The sequence below is a fragment of the Cervus canadensis genome, chromosome 8 (genome assembly GCF_019320065.1).
Source record: "Cervus canadensis isolate Bull #8, Minnesota chromosome 8, ASM1932006v1, whole genome shotgun sequence".
Lineage (NCBI taxonomy): Eukaryota > Metazoa > Chordata > Mammalia > Artiodactyla > Cervidae > Cervus > Cervus canadensis.
This window is the reverse complement of record NC_057393.1, coordinates 12,819,707-12,835,246: the sequence shown is the minus strand read 5'-3', so window position 1 is coordinate 12,835,246 and position 15,540 is coordinate 12,819,707. Positions and strand designations below refer to the sequence as shown.

The 15,540-nt window shown below is 37.4% G+C and overlaps 1 protein-coding gene across 1 annotated transcript in view; it reads right to left on the bottom strand.

The window, feature by feature from the left end:
- Window positions 1–15,540, bottom strand: part of CACUL1 (CDK2 associated cullin domain 1) — a 70,604-nt gene that overhangs the window by 8,865 nt on the left and 46,199 nt on the right. Inside the window, exons 4-7 of the mRNA XM_043475315.1 lie at window positions 11,769–11,864; window positions 9,742–9,844; window positions 7,688–7,777; window positions 3,957–4,095 (exon numbers count right to left, since the gene is read on the bottom strand). Of these exons, the coding sequence (XP_043331250.1) occupies window positions 3,957–4,095; window positions 7,688–7,777; window positions 9,742–9,844; window positions 11,769–11,864 (428 nt within the window). The remainder of the gene's footprint in view (window positions 1–3,956; window positions 4,096–7,687; window positions 7,778–9,741; window positions 9,845–11,768; window positions 11,865–15,540) is intronic.

Below are 15,540 nucleotides of genomic sequence, written 5' to 3'. Positions count from 1 at the left end.
GCTGAACTACCAGGCAAGCCCTTGCTTTCTCTACGATCAACAAATGGCAATTTGATCTCTGGTTCCTCTGCCTCTTCTAAACCCAGCTTGTACACCTGGAAGTTCTCAGTTCATGTACTGCTGAAGCCTAGCTTGAAGGATTTTGAGCGTCACTTTGCTAGCATGTGAAATGAACGCAATTGTATGGTAGTGTGAACATTCTTCAGCATTGCCCTTCTTTGGGACTGGAATGAAATCAGACCATGAGCTCCTTACTACAAAATTCAGGCTTAAATTGAAGAAAATAGGGGAAAATCACTAGGCCATTCAAGTATGACCTAAATCTAATCCCTTACTATAATACAGTGGAGGGGACAAAACAGATTCAAGGGATTAGCGTTGGTAGACAGAGTGCATGAAGAACTATGAACAGAGGTATGTAACATCATCACAGCAGCATTCACCAAATACTCTGAAACAAGTAAATTAATGCTGATCAAAAAGGAAGACACAGGATAGATCTTGAATCTGGAACTTAGACTTCTATAAACAAACTTCATTCCCACCCCCACTCCCCAAATTTTTTAAAAAAATGAAACACATTAAAGTAACAGGAGAAAAATACAGACATGAAAACAACAGGAGGCACACAGAATGTCAGTGTGATGTACATGAGACTGTTAAACCACTATCTGATAACACTATCAAGTCAGCTGCCCTCAACACCAGACCCAGGCTACTACTGAAAAAGCCCTGATCCTTGGGTGACCGTCTCAGCTAAAAGAATGACAATACCCCTAACAAGGTTCTACTTTGTTCTAGAAATCCAGGACAGTCACTCAGCAAAAATAGTTTACTTGCCTTTAAAAGCTACTTGGCACACGCTTTGAAAAGGCCCATAGATGGGTTTGAATGAGGATGCTCGACCTGAGGGCCTGCGTGTTAGAAGTTCCCTAGTGAGCTTATCTTCCATAATGTAATCTTTGACAACAGCAGACAACAGCCTGCCCTTCCCCCAATAAGCAATTCAACTATGCAGGTAACATGTTAAAAAAAAAAAATACTGCTTTTAGCTGGTATGTTACTTCTGGCTTTGAAATAAGTCCACACTATATTTCTACGCACCTAAAGATGCTTCACATAAACTCCAACTCAAATAAGAATCTATCCATTAACTACAAAGACGATATATTTGACAATGTTCACTGATTTTAAAACATTTCAAAGACTGTGCCATCCACATTAAAGCAATGCACTGTCATACCCTACATCATGTAAATGCAATACAGCCTCAAATGAAAAAATAGCTTGCAAAGCTGAACAGGAATCATGTATGGCTAGACACAAACCATAAAAAGATTGCTCACATGAAGGCAGCCAGTAACAGAATTTTTGTTAGACAGCTTATATGGTATTTTTTGCATCAGTGGACACCACTTCTTCAAAACAATTCTAGCCAAAAATGATCAAAGGCAGCATCAGGTTTGGAAGGAGCAGAGTATGGAAGGTCCAGACACAACAGCTGGAAGTGCAGGTGACTGCCGTCAGCTGCTAAGTGCATGGTGTGTGCACACCCTTTCTGACTGGTCTTAGCCAGCCCAGCAGTTCAGAATGTCCGCTGAAATCAGGGCCTACTCTGTGCAAATCACCCAACGGAGTAAGTCATGAGGCAGCCTTTAATCTTCAGAATAAATGTAGAGTAGTTCGTTAACAGAAAATAGCTCAACTCAGTTTGTAAAATAAAACAATTTTATCATCTTTTGGAATACTAGCTTTTAAATTTCCTATGAATGAACACACCTGACCCATCCTGACCTTATTAGAACAGTGCCAGGCCAGTCCTTCACGTTCAAAGGCAATTTGAACTTATTGAGCTTATTTTTGGAGTCAGTGCCTCAACTCACCCCAAGCAGATTTTACATAAGAGCGAGGAGACACCAAACAGTCCTGCGCCCTGTTCTCTCATTCCAGGTCCCAAGTTTTACCTAAGAGTGATGAGACACCCCTGTTCTCCTACTCCAGCTCCAAAATTAGGATTCGGAAAATGTCTCTGGATGTGTGTCCACACTCTTCTGTAATGTGAATCCAGGTGTTCAAAGAAATCTACAAGAGCTATCTTCCTACACTGCTTCACAGAAATAAAAGCCTTCAGAGGGCTGTTTGTTAAAAGCATTGATAAGCTCATCTCTAAAATTAAAAGCAAACACTCAAATATAACATGGAAAAAAAGCATAAAATAATTCAAAATTATGGTGAGCCTAGGAAAAAACATAAGAGGTATACTCAGTTTATTCTACATTTATTTTTAAAACATTTCAAGAAAAAACTTTTAACTATAATTCAGAATGCATAAGCCATAAAGAAAAAACTTGATAGTTACGTAAAATAAAAAAAACTTCCACATGACTTCAAATAAAACAAATACACCAAAAAACACACCATAAGCAAAGTCAAAAGAAATTGAGAAAAAAACTGTCATTTTGGGCAAACAATCTGTTCACTATAGAAAGAGCTCCTAGAAACCAAGAAAAAAAGACTAACAATAGAAAAGAAAAATGAGCAACAAGCAGAAACCGTTTACAGGAAAAGAAATACAAACACAGGAAAGTATGCTCAGCCTCACTCCTAATAAGAGAAACACAAATGAAACGAACTCTGAGTAATTACTTTTCACCTGCCAGACTGGCAGTGTAAACAACATACTCCATAGAAATACTACAGTTGATGTCAGAAGACACCCAACCACTGGACACCAGGGAGAAAAGTCAGTTGTTGGCATGCAGACTCTCCCACGGCCTTTTGTTCCTCTCCCTTGCCACAGGGAAGGCGGGCTCGTGGGCCTGTCCACACGGCTTCCTTTTGACAGCTGACCGAGCCCTTCCAGTGACAGCTGCCCACGAGGTGGAGAGTGACTGGTGGGTTACTCAGTGGCCCCTGACCACATGAACACAGACGCCACCGGGACACAAAGGGAATAAATGCCAACAAAGAACAAAGGATCTGCTTTCTTTCCTAACCGGTGCTGAAATGAGAAACTGACAAACAGCGATCGTGATCAAGGCTGGTGTTCTGAGGGTGAATGTGGCCTCAGAACCTGCGAAAGAGCGTGGCCATCCCCTGCCCAAGCCAGAGAAGTGAGTCAATACCCAACCACTCTGTGTCACAACTACACCTCAGGGAGGAACCGAGGTGTCTTTCTCTCCACAACTTTCTCCCTTTAATATGAGGGATTCAAATAAGAGAAGGCATGCAACCGTGCTAAGGAGAGGGCAAGGATTATGAAAATTATAAAGTTCCACTATACCCTCCAACGATCTGATTACAGAATAGGATGCTTTCCCGTGAGGAATCAAAATTTTTCTGTAATTTTAGTTGAAAATACACACTTTGAAAGATTTTCTGGGGTAAAGCCAGGATAATGAATTGCAACTTTCAGAAAAATTAGCAAAGTGTTTACATCAAAATCAAGGGAGGTGAATTTTGTGGACACATATAAGTGATGCCCTACTTTTTAAGAAGAAATGACTACAATTTAGGGGAAAAAATGGAAATATGAAAAACACAATCTAAACCCTCCTTACCAGTTTAAGTCATAAAACTAATCCTTTGCTAGTTTAGTCATAAATATACCTTTATAACTGATCATAAAATTTTGACAAGGTTTCTCCAAATATTCAAAACTAGTATAAGAGGATCAAAGCTGGAAGAGCTCTTCGGAGGCTGCCCAGACTAACTGCCCACCTGATGAGAAATCCCTTCTTCAAAACCTACTTATGAGCAGCTCCCATAAAGTCAAAACCCAGCTTCAACACTTTCACAGACAAGGAGCTCACCACCTCTCCCCTCAGCACCGGCCCTATCGGCGGGCAGATGTCTCCCATTCTAAGAAACTGGCGTCCCCCCTCCAGCCCCACTACCAAGCCAAACTGGCCTAAGGAAATGGACATATTTTATCATGAAAGGAGAGGAAAACTTGCCTTGTGAAACCATTCTGTATAAGTTCTCTTTGAAGCTTCTGATCTTGAGCAGCATATTCAGACAGTTCAGACTCCACCGCACGAGGGAGAATGTTTGGAATAAATTTAGAAAACAGAGTCGGAGCCATCTGAACCCACTCTGTGAGGGAAGGAAAAGATTCATTAAGGAAATCATACAATTTAAACAGAAAAGGAAAAGTTTTCTTCCCAAACAACAAGATTATAAATGAAACCAAACTTAAAGTGGGAAAAAAATTAGTGAAACCCCTTCTGATAAAGAGGTTAAGTTTCTTTTCTAAATGGAATTTACAGGAAGAGGATATTTTACGTTTTATTGATTTAACCAAATTTAACAAAAAATCCATAGAGAATTTTTGAATGAACCGTCTCAAAAATTCTAAATGTGGAAGAAAACACAAGGGAAATAAGCAAAGAATTCTGAGCAGGAGGGACTTGGAAGGAAAAGACTTGGTGGAAATACGTAGCCCTGTGGAACATTAATTAAAAAAATACACTGGCCTAAGGACAGAACAGTACATGAAGTAATAAGCAGACATATTTTAAAAGTACCAAAAAATGGGGAGGGAGGTGGGAGAGATGATGTTACCCATCATTTAAAATATAAACCAACTTTGACTCACATTAAATTATAGCAAATTAAACATATGTAACAGTGAAAGAAAGAGAATTAACTGGTAATCAAACTATTAAGGAAAAGATAAAAGATCAAGAGAATAATCTATAGAAAAAAATTCATTCCTCAAAATAAATAGACAAAAAGAAGTCAAAGGAAAATATCTGCATTAGACATGACAAAGATAAATTAAGTGTCTTTATTATAAAGCATTTTAACAAATCAGATACTCTTCCCCTTACTCAGTGAACACTAAATATAAATACTGCCACTTCTGTGCCCTCTTGGATTCTTCTAACCTAGTCCTTTCAAATTTTCCCTTTTGGATATATATATGGGCTTCCCAGGTGGCACTAGTGGTAAAGAACCCAACTGCCAATGCCGGGGACCTAAGAGACATGTGTTCAATCCCTGGGTCAGGAAGATCCCCTGGAGAAGGGCATGGCAACCCACTCCAGTATCCTTGCCTGAAGAATCCCATGGACAGAGGAGCCTGGTGAGCTACAGTTCATAGAGTTGCACAGAGTAGAACACGACGGAAATGACTCAGCACGCATGCACGTGCGTGTGCGTGGGGGGGGGGGGTTGTGTGTGTGTGTGTGTATAGGGCTGTGTGTGTGTGTGGTGTGTGTGTATTCTGGCTGTATATATCAAAACCCATAAAATGTCAACTCTGTATTTAATCCAGTATGCTCACTTTAAAAACTGTAATCTAAGCAAACAACTCTAAATCAGAAAAACAAAGCAAAACACATTTAATGCTATGCAGTGCTGGATCACTGGCAAATTAAAAAAAAAAAAAGCCTAATAAGAGAAGAGCTAAACTAGAGATGGTAAACAACAAACAACGAAAAAACCAAGCACCACAAACACTATCAAGGTGATCCACTCACCCTCTGTACAGACTTGTATCAAAATGTTCTCAATAGTGTCCCTTCTTCTAGCTCAGTTCAAATGGCTTTAAAAAGAGTCTCAGTTTAGAGCCCTGGGGAACCACTAACCCATCAGAGAAGGCAAGGAGTCAAACCAGTCTGACATTTTACGGAACTCCAGGCAATCATTAAAATGAAGATAAAGAAACAATGAAAAGTGTTTGTATTAAATGAAGAAGAGCAAGATGGGATCATGGGAACTATTCCTAGAGAACTTCTAAAGACGAGATGGAAACACATTTAAATAACAGATGTCATCAGAATCTCCAAGGAATAGGGCCCAGGAATCTACAGTTTAACAAACCTTTTTGGGTGATTCAGATGCATCCACTATATAAAAATCAGCACTACTGTAATGAAAGGAACCTTTACATTTAAAATTCAACTTTTAAAATATTTTAACCTTAGTCTGTCAGGTGAATAAAACTGCTTAAACATACTAGGAAGACAATGGGTACTGGCAAGACGAATAAATGTCAAAATAAGTTTAAGAGTATCTCAGAAAATAGCTAGGACAGCAAAAGGTTCGTCTGTGATAAAATTCACCTTTTCAAAAGGACAATTCTCAAATACAGAATTCTCCTCACAAGTAGTACAAATCCTATAGAAGAGCTCAAACCTGGATAAAAATAGCATTTGGATAAACATGTATCTACAAGTTTTTCTACCCTTAGTGACTAGTTTTATTCTGTGATTTTGTTACTAATGATAAAAGCCAGAGCTGATAAAGCTGCTCACTTTGGAGGCAGAATTTAGAAGTCTGTCATACTGTACTTGGATGTCTTCCAAAATAAAAGAAAAAAATCATTCATAATCTAGCACTAAAAGAAAAATTCATGAGTTACTTTCACCACACTTAGCAAAATGAAATTTAAAATTCTATGAAACTAGAAAAAGAAATTCATCAGTTTATTGTACACAGGCAATACTTTTAATTTTATATAAATACTTATTTTGTAGGAATAATATGTCTAAAAATTATGAAGATTAGAGCAAGAACTGATTCCAATTTAAGTAACATTACATTTGAATACTCTAGAAATCACTAATTCTTTAAAGAAGCCTGAGAAAGAAGGTACTTCTGGTAGATCACAGTCTACCCCTAATATCACAGTTTTTACTTGGTTTCCAATTTGGTAAGCTAAATTCTGCTATTTCTTTTAAATTAAATAAGTAAATTATTCAGATATCAGTCCATTAAAATAACCACTGGACCCAAATGAAAAGCAGTAACAACAGTTAATATTAGCACGCTTATTACATTATCAAGTACTATTATGTTAAGTTCTTTAGATCCTGTTTTATTTCATTCAATCTTCAAGTGACAGAATTTCACAAAAAAATAATTACTGTCAAAAAGGCATCCTTAAGTTTCTAGACTGGCAATTATTTTTCTTTTTATTCTCTTTCTTTCTTAAGTAGCAAGAGTTTATTAAACAGAGAGAAAGTACACTCCTAAGAAAGTATCAGAGGAGACTGTCTGAAAACCAGAAGCAGTCAGAAAACAATTTTCTACCCTGAACTTCAGCAATCTCTGTCCTATGGACATTTTTTAATTGACTAGATCACTGGGATAAGTTTGAGGTTCTGGGTTATAAACAGAAAGATGCATCTGGAGAATCCTTTAAATTCAGTGCTTTTATTATAAGACATATATTAAGATTAACTTACAAACTATGCCTTGAACACAGTGATCTTTGATTTTTGGTTCTGCTATTATATCTCCCTCCTCAAAATATCCTTGAAATAACTATAATTTTATCAGAACTTCTAGATTCCTTGCAAGATATATAACAGGCCTTACAAGATGGAGCTGTGAATGTGTATGCCTGGACATACTTGCAGTATGACGCGGAAGTAAAGGAGAACCTAACAAAAAAAGAGATTCATGCCAGACACAAGATTCAACTGTATCTAAAGTGTCTCCTACAAACTATTTCTTGTATTCCCTGAATTATCTGCTTTTCACTAGTATAGAAAGACTTCCAAGTGAGACCCTGAGTTTACATTTCACAATAATGAGTATCTAACTCAACTTTCTTCTGTAACAAACCCAAATACCATAAAGCTTCAGAAAACACAGAAAAACACTATCCTCTCACAAATCAGGCTGGAATTGCCATAAACAAACAAACCTAACCCCTAAACAAATGATGAATGTTTACCTGGTCTGAGAGTATACAGGCCTTTCACAATATTTGCCATAGTTGAAGGTGTGACCTGAAATGGTGTTGACTGGGCTTCTAAAAGTAAAGCTGAAATAAAGAGAAAATGGGTTATAAAAATTATGCAACTCTTATTGATTGTCAAGGTTTCAGTTTCTATCACCGTTTCTCCCAAAGACTGAAGGATAAACAAGGATAAGAAAAGAACAGCTCAAGAGGGCAAACCAAGTATTTATACACTAAAGTTCTTCTTTTTCAAAATTAATCCATCACAGTCGAGTTCCATCTACCAAGTAAATATGTGCATGTTGTTGAAACACTGACAGAAATTATTCAATTGATGGAGGTTCTGTAAATAAGCAAAGCTGTATTAAAGCAACAGTACTCATGGTACTTAAGTGAGTGAGCTATAAATACTTCCCATTAAGTTCATGATTTAAAACACTTACATTTGGGGAATGAAAGTTCTCTAACTCCCTCATCTCTAACTCCCTCAATCATTTCCCTTTCCCCAAAATCACCATATATTAACTAACAAATATTCATGAAATTTGGTGTAATTTTAGTCTAAGCAGGCTTGTCAAATTATTAAATTGTTTTTTCTATTCACACCTTTTTAAAAATGGAAATGCCATCTCACTTAGTCAACATTTCTGTAGTTTCAAACATGCAATGTGTGTTACATTTGAATTCATGTACTGAAGGCCAGAGGGTCACTGGTTCAAGTTTTTCCTTCTGATTTTATCATCAGCAGATAGCTATAATTTTGAATGGCATAGATAAATTTAAAGGATAACAAATGCTAGGCATTGCAGAAAAATCACGTCTTAAAAAAAAGGAATGTTTAAAATCTGAAATTCTAAATTTCAGTTTCTTGGAGTCTCTCCTACTCTACTAATTTCAACATGACCCCAAACCCAGACTCTGTCTCTGTTAATTCATCTTCCTACTTTTGGACCAACCATTTGGCTTTCAGTAAGTCTTGAAAGTGAAAGTCGCTCAGTCATGTCCGACTCTTTGCAACCCCATGGACTATACACTCCATGGAATTCTCCAGGCCAGAACAATGGAGTGGGTGGCTTTTCCCTTCTCCAAGGGATCTTCCAATCCAGGGATTGAACCCTGGTCTCCTACATTGCAGTTAGATTCTTTACCAGCTGAGTCACAAGGGAAGCCCAAGAATACTGGAGTGGGTAGCCTAGCCCTTCTCCAAGGTATCTTCCTGACCCAGGAATCGAACCAGGGTCTCCTACATTGCAGGCGCATTCTTTACCAACTGAGCTATTGTCTTATTCCCAACTAATTCTTCAGGTTCAATCACACAGTCATTGTGTCATCAAATACATATATTTGCAAATAACCTCTACATAACTATAACTACCTATGTCAAACTTGATAGCTATATAAGGAAATGATAAATTCACATATTAAACATAAAATGAATACAAATTTGGGATGAATTAATTGAAAATAATCACATTCAGTTACAAAAAGATATAACATTTCAATAAAATCCTCTCCACTTAAAATTCTTTGTAGAAAGTCTTTAATTAAAAAGTAAAATTTTCTAGTTGAACTCCCCTTTTAAGTAAAACAAAATGGGAATTTGAGGGAGCTGTAGCTTGAGAGAAGGGACAAACATATGTTTAATTCTCATAAGCTTTAGCTTTTTTTTTAATAAAAATAAGGAAACTGAGAGGATACTGTGCTATTTCAAAAATATTAACACTATCCTAGAATTATCGGTAACAAAATTATGGGCAAATGAACTCTTTAATATTAATAATATTTCCCCCAATGTCAGAGGAAAACAAAAGAGGCAAAGTATCACTCCAGCTATGATGGCACTGTTCAGAGCCTGGCTTCTCCCAGCTCACTGGGTGAACTTCAAGTCAAATTTCAATTCCTCAGTGTCTCACTATAGAATGAGACTTTAACACTTCTTGTGATACGATTCCAAAGATGTCAACATTGGGGTTCAGATGCCAATGCTCACTGATTCAAAAAAGAAAACCTGCTAGTGTCACGTCATCCCTCCAGGTTGAAACACTTACGCATTAGGCTGTAAATGTGCTTTTCTGCAACGTGTTCAGTAAACAGCTTTATAAGGTCATCTTTTAAGTCTCTGTTAAGCTTGGTTTCAATGTAAAACTTATTCTGAAATGGAAAACAAGTTATTTTTCAGGGCATCAATTAGAGGGAAATAATTAGTCTAATGAACTGAAGCACTAAAAAATAATTTTAGGAAACAATTCATAAAAGCATCAATTAAAACATAAAAAACCAACATTAGAAAACAAAAGCTCTGCCACTATTATAGTCTTCCTAGCATGGAGTTTAAAGCACATAAAGACAAAATGCTATAAATCATATAAAAGAACATGGGAAGATACTCAACATTAACTAGACAGGGATGTAATGGACCATATTGTATGATAAGCACTTAATATGCCCTTTTATATGACTACATCATGATCTAAAGGCAATACCAGGAAACACAAGTGATAGGTACGCTATTTAAAAATCCAGGCTTAAAGCAGGCAGTGGGCATGCACCGGTTGACTCCCCTACATTCCACTTTAATGATTAGTCCAAATCATTCAGTTTACAGCATTCCTTCCAGATGGGTAGTCTTTGGTTCAAAGGCAGACAAGTGACCCAAGGTAACCCAATCAGACTAAGGGAAACTGAGGCCTGAGTGAAGAGTACCTTACAGTCATTTTACAACCATGTGGAAAACAAGATGAAACAGCTATGTAAAGCAAAGAGACAAAAAACAAGATAAGACTTTGATAACACTGCTCAACTACAGATTTAACCAACCCTGGAAACTACTTTATTTCTAGAACTTTATAGCAAGAGACAATACTTTTCTTTCTTTATCTAAATCACTTTGAATCAAGTTTTGTTTCTTACAGCCAAAAGCATCCATTAAAATGACTGGCAAGTCAAAAAGACTAAATTCATTTGTGTTTAAAAATGCTAACTCCATGTATAGGAGTAAAAATACAAAGAGGAATATTAACAAGTTGCTCACTGATTCTTTCAATTTTTAACATTTTTTTTCCTCTCTGATATGTTTTATTTCCCCTAAAATAAAGAAGAAAACACTTGCTAATGAAGAAATATACCTCACACTGCTTTACATCTTGCTTTTTCACCTAATGTTGTAGCTTGAAAAGATTTCCCTTGAAAATAACATACGGACATGTCATCATTTTTGTATAGTTTTTACTATAAATATCCTTCATCCATTATTTAAATAGTAGTCTCCCACTGACAACACAGATTTCTCCCAATGACCTGTTTTTTTTTTCTCCCCCCCCCAGTAAAGCATATCTTATGGACAATAAATCATTTTGAAGTTTGGTATTACACACAGTGACCTCTAAGCAATAGAATGTAGGATCAACCTAAACAACTCAACCTAACAACAAGAAAGCGGGACAATGGTTTCTAAAGGCTCTTCCATTCAGTAGGAACACAAAACATTAAGATCCTGTAACTTTATATATTTAAAACAGGGTGGGGTGGGGTGGGAGCGGAGAACACATCAGCAAAGTTAAGAGACTACAGATTATACCCATGGCATACCCTCCAAATGAAAACGATCATTAGAATGAAAGAAAATTTTATTATTCTACTTTTTATGGAGTTACCTCCTTGGCATTTATTATACACCATGTTTTTAGAAATATGTCTTAACTGTACTTTCTGAAGATAAGAAATCTTCATATATAGGAAAGATTTTATTTTCTTATCTTTATTTCTTTATCTTTATTTTCTAAGCACAGTATCTTTCATATGGTAGAAATAAAATAAATGCTAACTGGGTGACTGTGATTAAGTAATGCCTAATTGACTATTTCAGCAATGGTATTTATGAAGTTTCAAAACAGTGTACACAAGGCTAAATAAGTTTTCTATGTCAACACTATCAAATATTGCTGAAAGAGATTAATTTCCATTTCTAACGTAATACTTAGTAAAAGAAAAATAGAATATACTTAACTTTCTGCATCTGTTTGCACTTAGACCAATAAACCAAGGTATGTGGAAAGGGAAAATAGCTCTAACTTACCATATATATGAAAAGAGGCACAATGCTCTGCAATGCTCCCATATATTGTCCAAGAGCTATATTAAATCTTTCAATATAGAGATCTGGAGGGCTGGCCTGTGAAAAACAACATAAATGGGATCATTTTGGGAAACCAGGTACAAAGATCTTCCAGCACAATCTAAAATGCAAACAGAACTCAATCAAAATTCATACTGAAATTCACAATTAGGAAAAGAGAAGGCTTATATCCTGAAGTTTAGTTAGAACTTCTATCTGTATTCCAGTATCTGCTATGCAAAACCAAGGTTTGATTTAGTTGTCTTTAAAATCTGTGAAACTGTACCACCTTAAAAAGCTTGCTCTGTGAGTAAAAAGCTAAATTCATAATTAAGATAAATGATACAATTTTTAAAATTACCACTAAACTATAGACATTTACTATGGGAACCAAACTATTATCTGGGCTTGGAAAAGGGTGGGGGGAATTCAAGGAAATGGTATATGCTTAATATACTATAAGAAAGGCTGTTGGTATCTTGTAATTATCTTTGGCACAGTAATATTCTGAGTTCTATACTAACTCGGTTGTAAATCACTCCTGTAGCTAACCAACTATAAACTCATCAACTAGAAAGCAGGACTCAGAGGATCCATACACATCTGCAGCTCTGGACAGCAGTTAAATATAATACATGACTGGCACTTAACTGTTATCAATGATGGTTTTGATGGTTGTAAACCCATCAAAAGACAACACTTCCAATTTCAACGCATGTTATTGAATGTGCCTGCATGCAAGCATGAATGCAAGCTATGTGTGTCCCACATGCAAGTCCTAGTCAGTGAAGCTGTATGCAGAGGCTAAATGAGGTCACAAGAGCCCTGATCCTAAAGAATTAGTGCCCTTATTAGAAAAGACACCCAGGGGTTCACTCTCTTACCCTTCCTCTCCCTCCCCTCCCCCAGAGCACACTCAGAGCAAAGTCCACGCGAGCACACTGCGAGAGGGCGGCTGTCTGCGAGCCGTGAAGAGCTCTCACCAGAAATCAAGTCAGCCGGACCTTAACCATGGACGTTCCAAGTCTCCAAGATGGTGAGAAACAAATTTCCACTGTTTAAACCACTCGGTCTGCAGTCTTTTGTTATGGCAGACCAAACAGACTAAGACACTGTGTTTTACAAAAATGTACCCAGGTTCTATTTCACTTTGTTCTCTGAAGCTAAATTAATTAGGTACCATTTTAACATTGAAGAAACACACAAATGGGCAAGGATTTGCCAAAAATGAGTATGTTAGGAGACGACAGATCCAAGTCTTCCAGTTCTGAATTGAGTCTTGGGCCAAGGAGCTGGGGGAACAGGAATGGCACACAACATCACACAAAGTTGATTCCACAAAAGGGCTGACTGGTAACAGTCTGATAAGCTGATAACCACATCATACACAGAAAGTCTGACTTTCAAACAAGGCTACAAAGAAACACCACATTGAAAGACTCCTAAATATTAAATACTGAGATTATAAAACCATTTCAGCTAAGCTGCTTTAGAAAATGTCCAAATAGTCCAAATATATTTTAAAATAAAAAACTTAACTCTTTTTTTCACTTCTGCTTAGAAAGAAAGAAAGAAAGTAAAGTGAAGTCACTCAGTCGTGTCTGACTCTTTGCGGCCCTATGGACTATAGCCCACATCAGGCTCCTCCATCCATGGAATTTTTCAGGCAAGAGTACTGGAGTAGATTGCCATTTCTTTTCCAGGGGATCTTCCTGACCCAGGGATCAAACCTGGGTCTCCCTCAATGCAGGCAGACGCTTTACCATCTGAGCCATACTTACTTCTAAGTCATCTCCCATTACTGAGTTCTTACATAGAGGTTTGGTACACACTATTTTAACATTTATTTTTCTTAGTCTACTGCAATACATCCAACATTTTTCCATTTAACTTCTGAGGTAACTGAGGCTCAGAAACAATCACTTGACTGTAGTTCTATTGCTAGTAAGCCCAAGAATTAAGACTCAAACACTGTTCAAACTCAGTCCTTGCATCTGTTTATTCAGTTCAGTTCAGTTCAGTCGTGTCCAACTCTTTGCGACCCCATGAATCGCAGCACGCCAGGCCTCCCTGTCCATCACCAACTCCCGGAGTTTATTCAAACCCATGTCCGTCAGGTTGGTGATGCCATCCAACCATCTCATCCTCTGTCATCCCCTTCTCCTCCTGCCCCCAATCCCTCCCAGCATCAGGGTCTTTTTCAATGACTCAACTCTTCGCATCAGGTGGCCAAAGTACTGGAGTTCCAGCTTCAGCATCAGTCCTTCCAATGAACATCCAGGACTGATCTCCTTTAGGATGGACTGGTTGGATCTCCTTGCAGTCCAAGGGACTCTCAAGAGTCTTCTCCAACACCACAGTTCAAAAGCATCAATTTTTCAGCGCTCAGCTTTCTTCCCAGTCCAACTCTCACATCCATACATGACCACTGGAAAAACCATAGCCTTGACCAGACGGATCTTTGTTGGCAAAATAATGTCTTTGCTTTTTAATAGGCTATCTAGGTTGGTCGTAACTTTCCTTCTAAGGAGGAAGTTTCATGGCTACAATCACTATCTGCAGTGATTTTGGAGCCCCAAAAATTAAAGTCTGACACTGTTTCCACTGTCTCCCCATCTATTTCCCATGAAGTGATGGGACCAGATGCCGTGATCTTAGTTTTCTGAATGTTAAGCTTTAAGCCAAATTTTTCACTCTCCTCTTAAACTTTCATCAAGAGGCTTTTTTTTTTTAGTTCATCTTCACTTTCTGCCATAAGAGTGGTGTCATCTGCATATCTAAGGTTATTGATATTTCTCCCAGCAATCCTGATTCCAGCTTATGCTTCTTCCAGCCCAGCGTTTCTCATGATGTACTCTGCATATAAGTTAAATAATCAGGGTGAACTACTATTCAACATCGTGTTGGAAGTTTTGGCCACAGCAATCAGAGCAGAAAAAGAAGTAAAAGGAATCCAGATAGGAAAAGAGGAAGTGAAACTCTCGCTGTTTGCAGATGACATGATCCTCTACATAGAAAACCCTAAAGACTCTACCAGAAAATTACTAGAGCTAATCAATGAATATAGTAAAGTTGCAGGATATAAAATTAACACACAGAAATCCCTTGCATTCCTATATACTAACAATGAAAAAACAGAAAGAGAAATTAAGGAAACAATACCATTCACCATTGCAACAAAAAGAATAAAATACTTAGGAGTATATCTACCTAAAGAAACAAAAGACCTATATATAGAAAACTATAAAACACTGATGAAAGAAATCAAAGAGGACACAAACAGATGGAGAAACATACCGTGTTCATGGATTGGAAGAATCAATATTGTCAAAATGGCTATTCTACCCAAAGCAATCTATAGATTCAATGCAATCCCTATCAAGCTACCAACGGTATTTTTCACAGAACTAGACCAAAGAATTTCACAATTTGTATGGAAATGCAAAAAACCTCAAATAGCCAAAGTAATCTTGAGAAAGAAGAATGGAACTGGAGGAATCAACCTGCCTGACTTCAGACTCTACTACAAAGCCACAGTCATCAAGACAGTATGGTACTGGCACAAAGACAGAAATATAGATCAATGGAACAGAATAAAAAGCCCAGAGATAAAATCCACGAACCTATGGACACCTTACTTTGACAAAGGAGGCAAGGATATACAATGGAAAAAAGACAACCTCTTCAACAAGTGGTGCTGGGAAAACTGGTCAACCACTTGTAAAAGAATGAA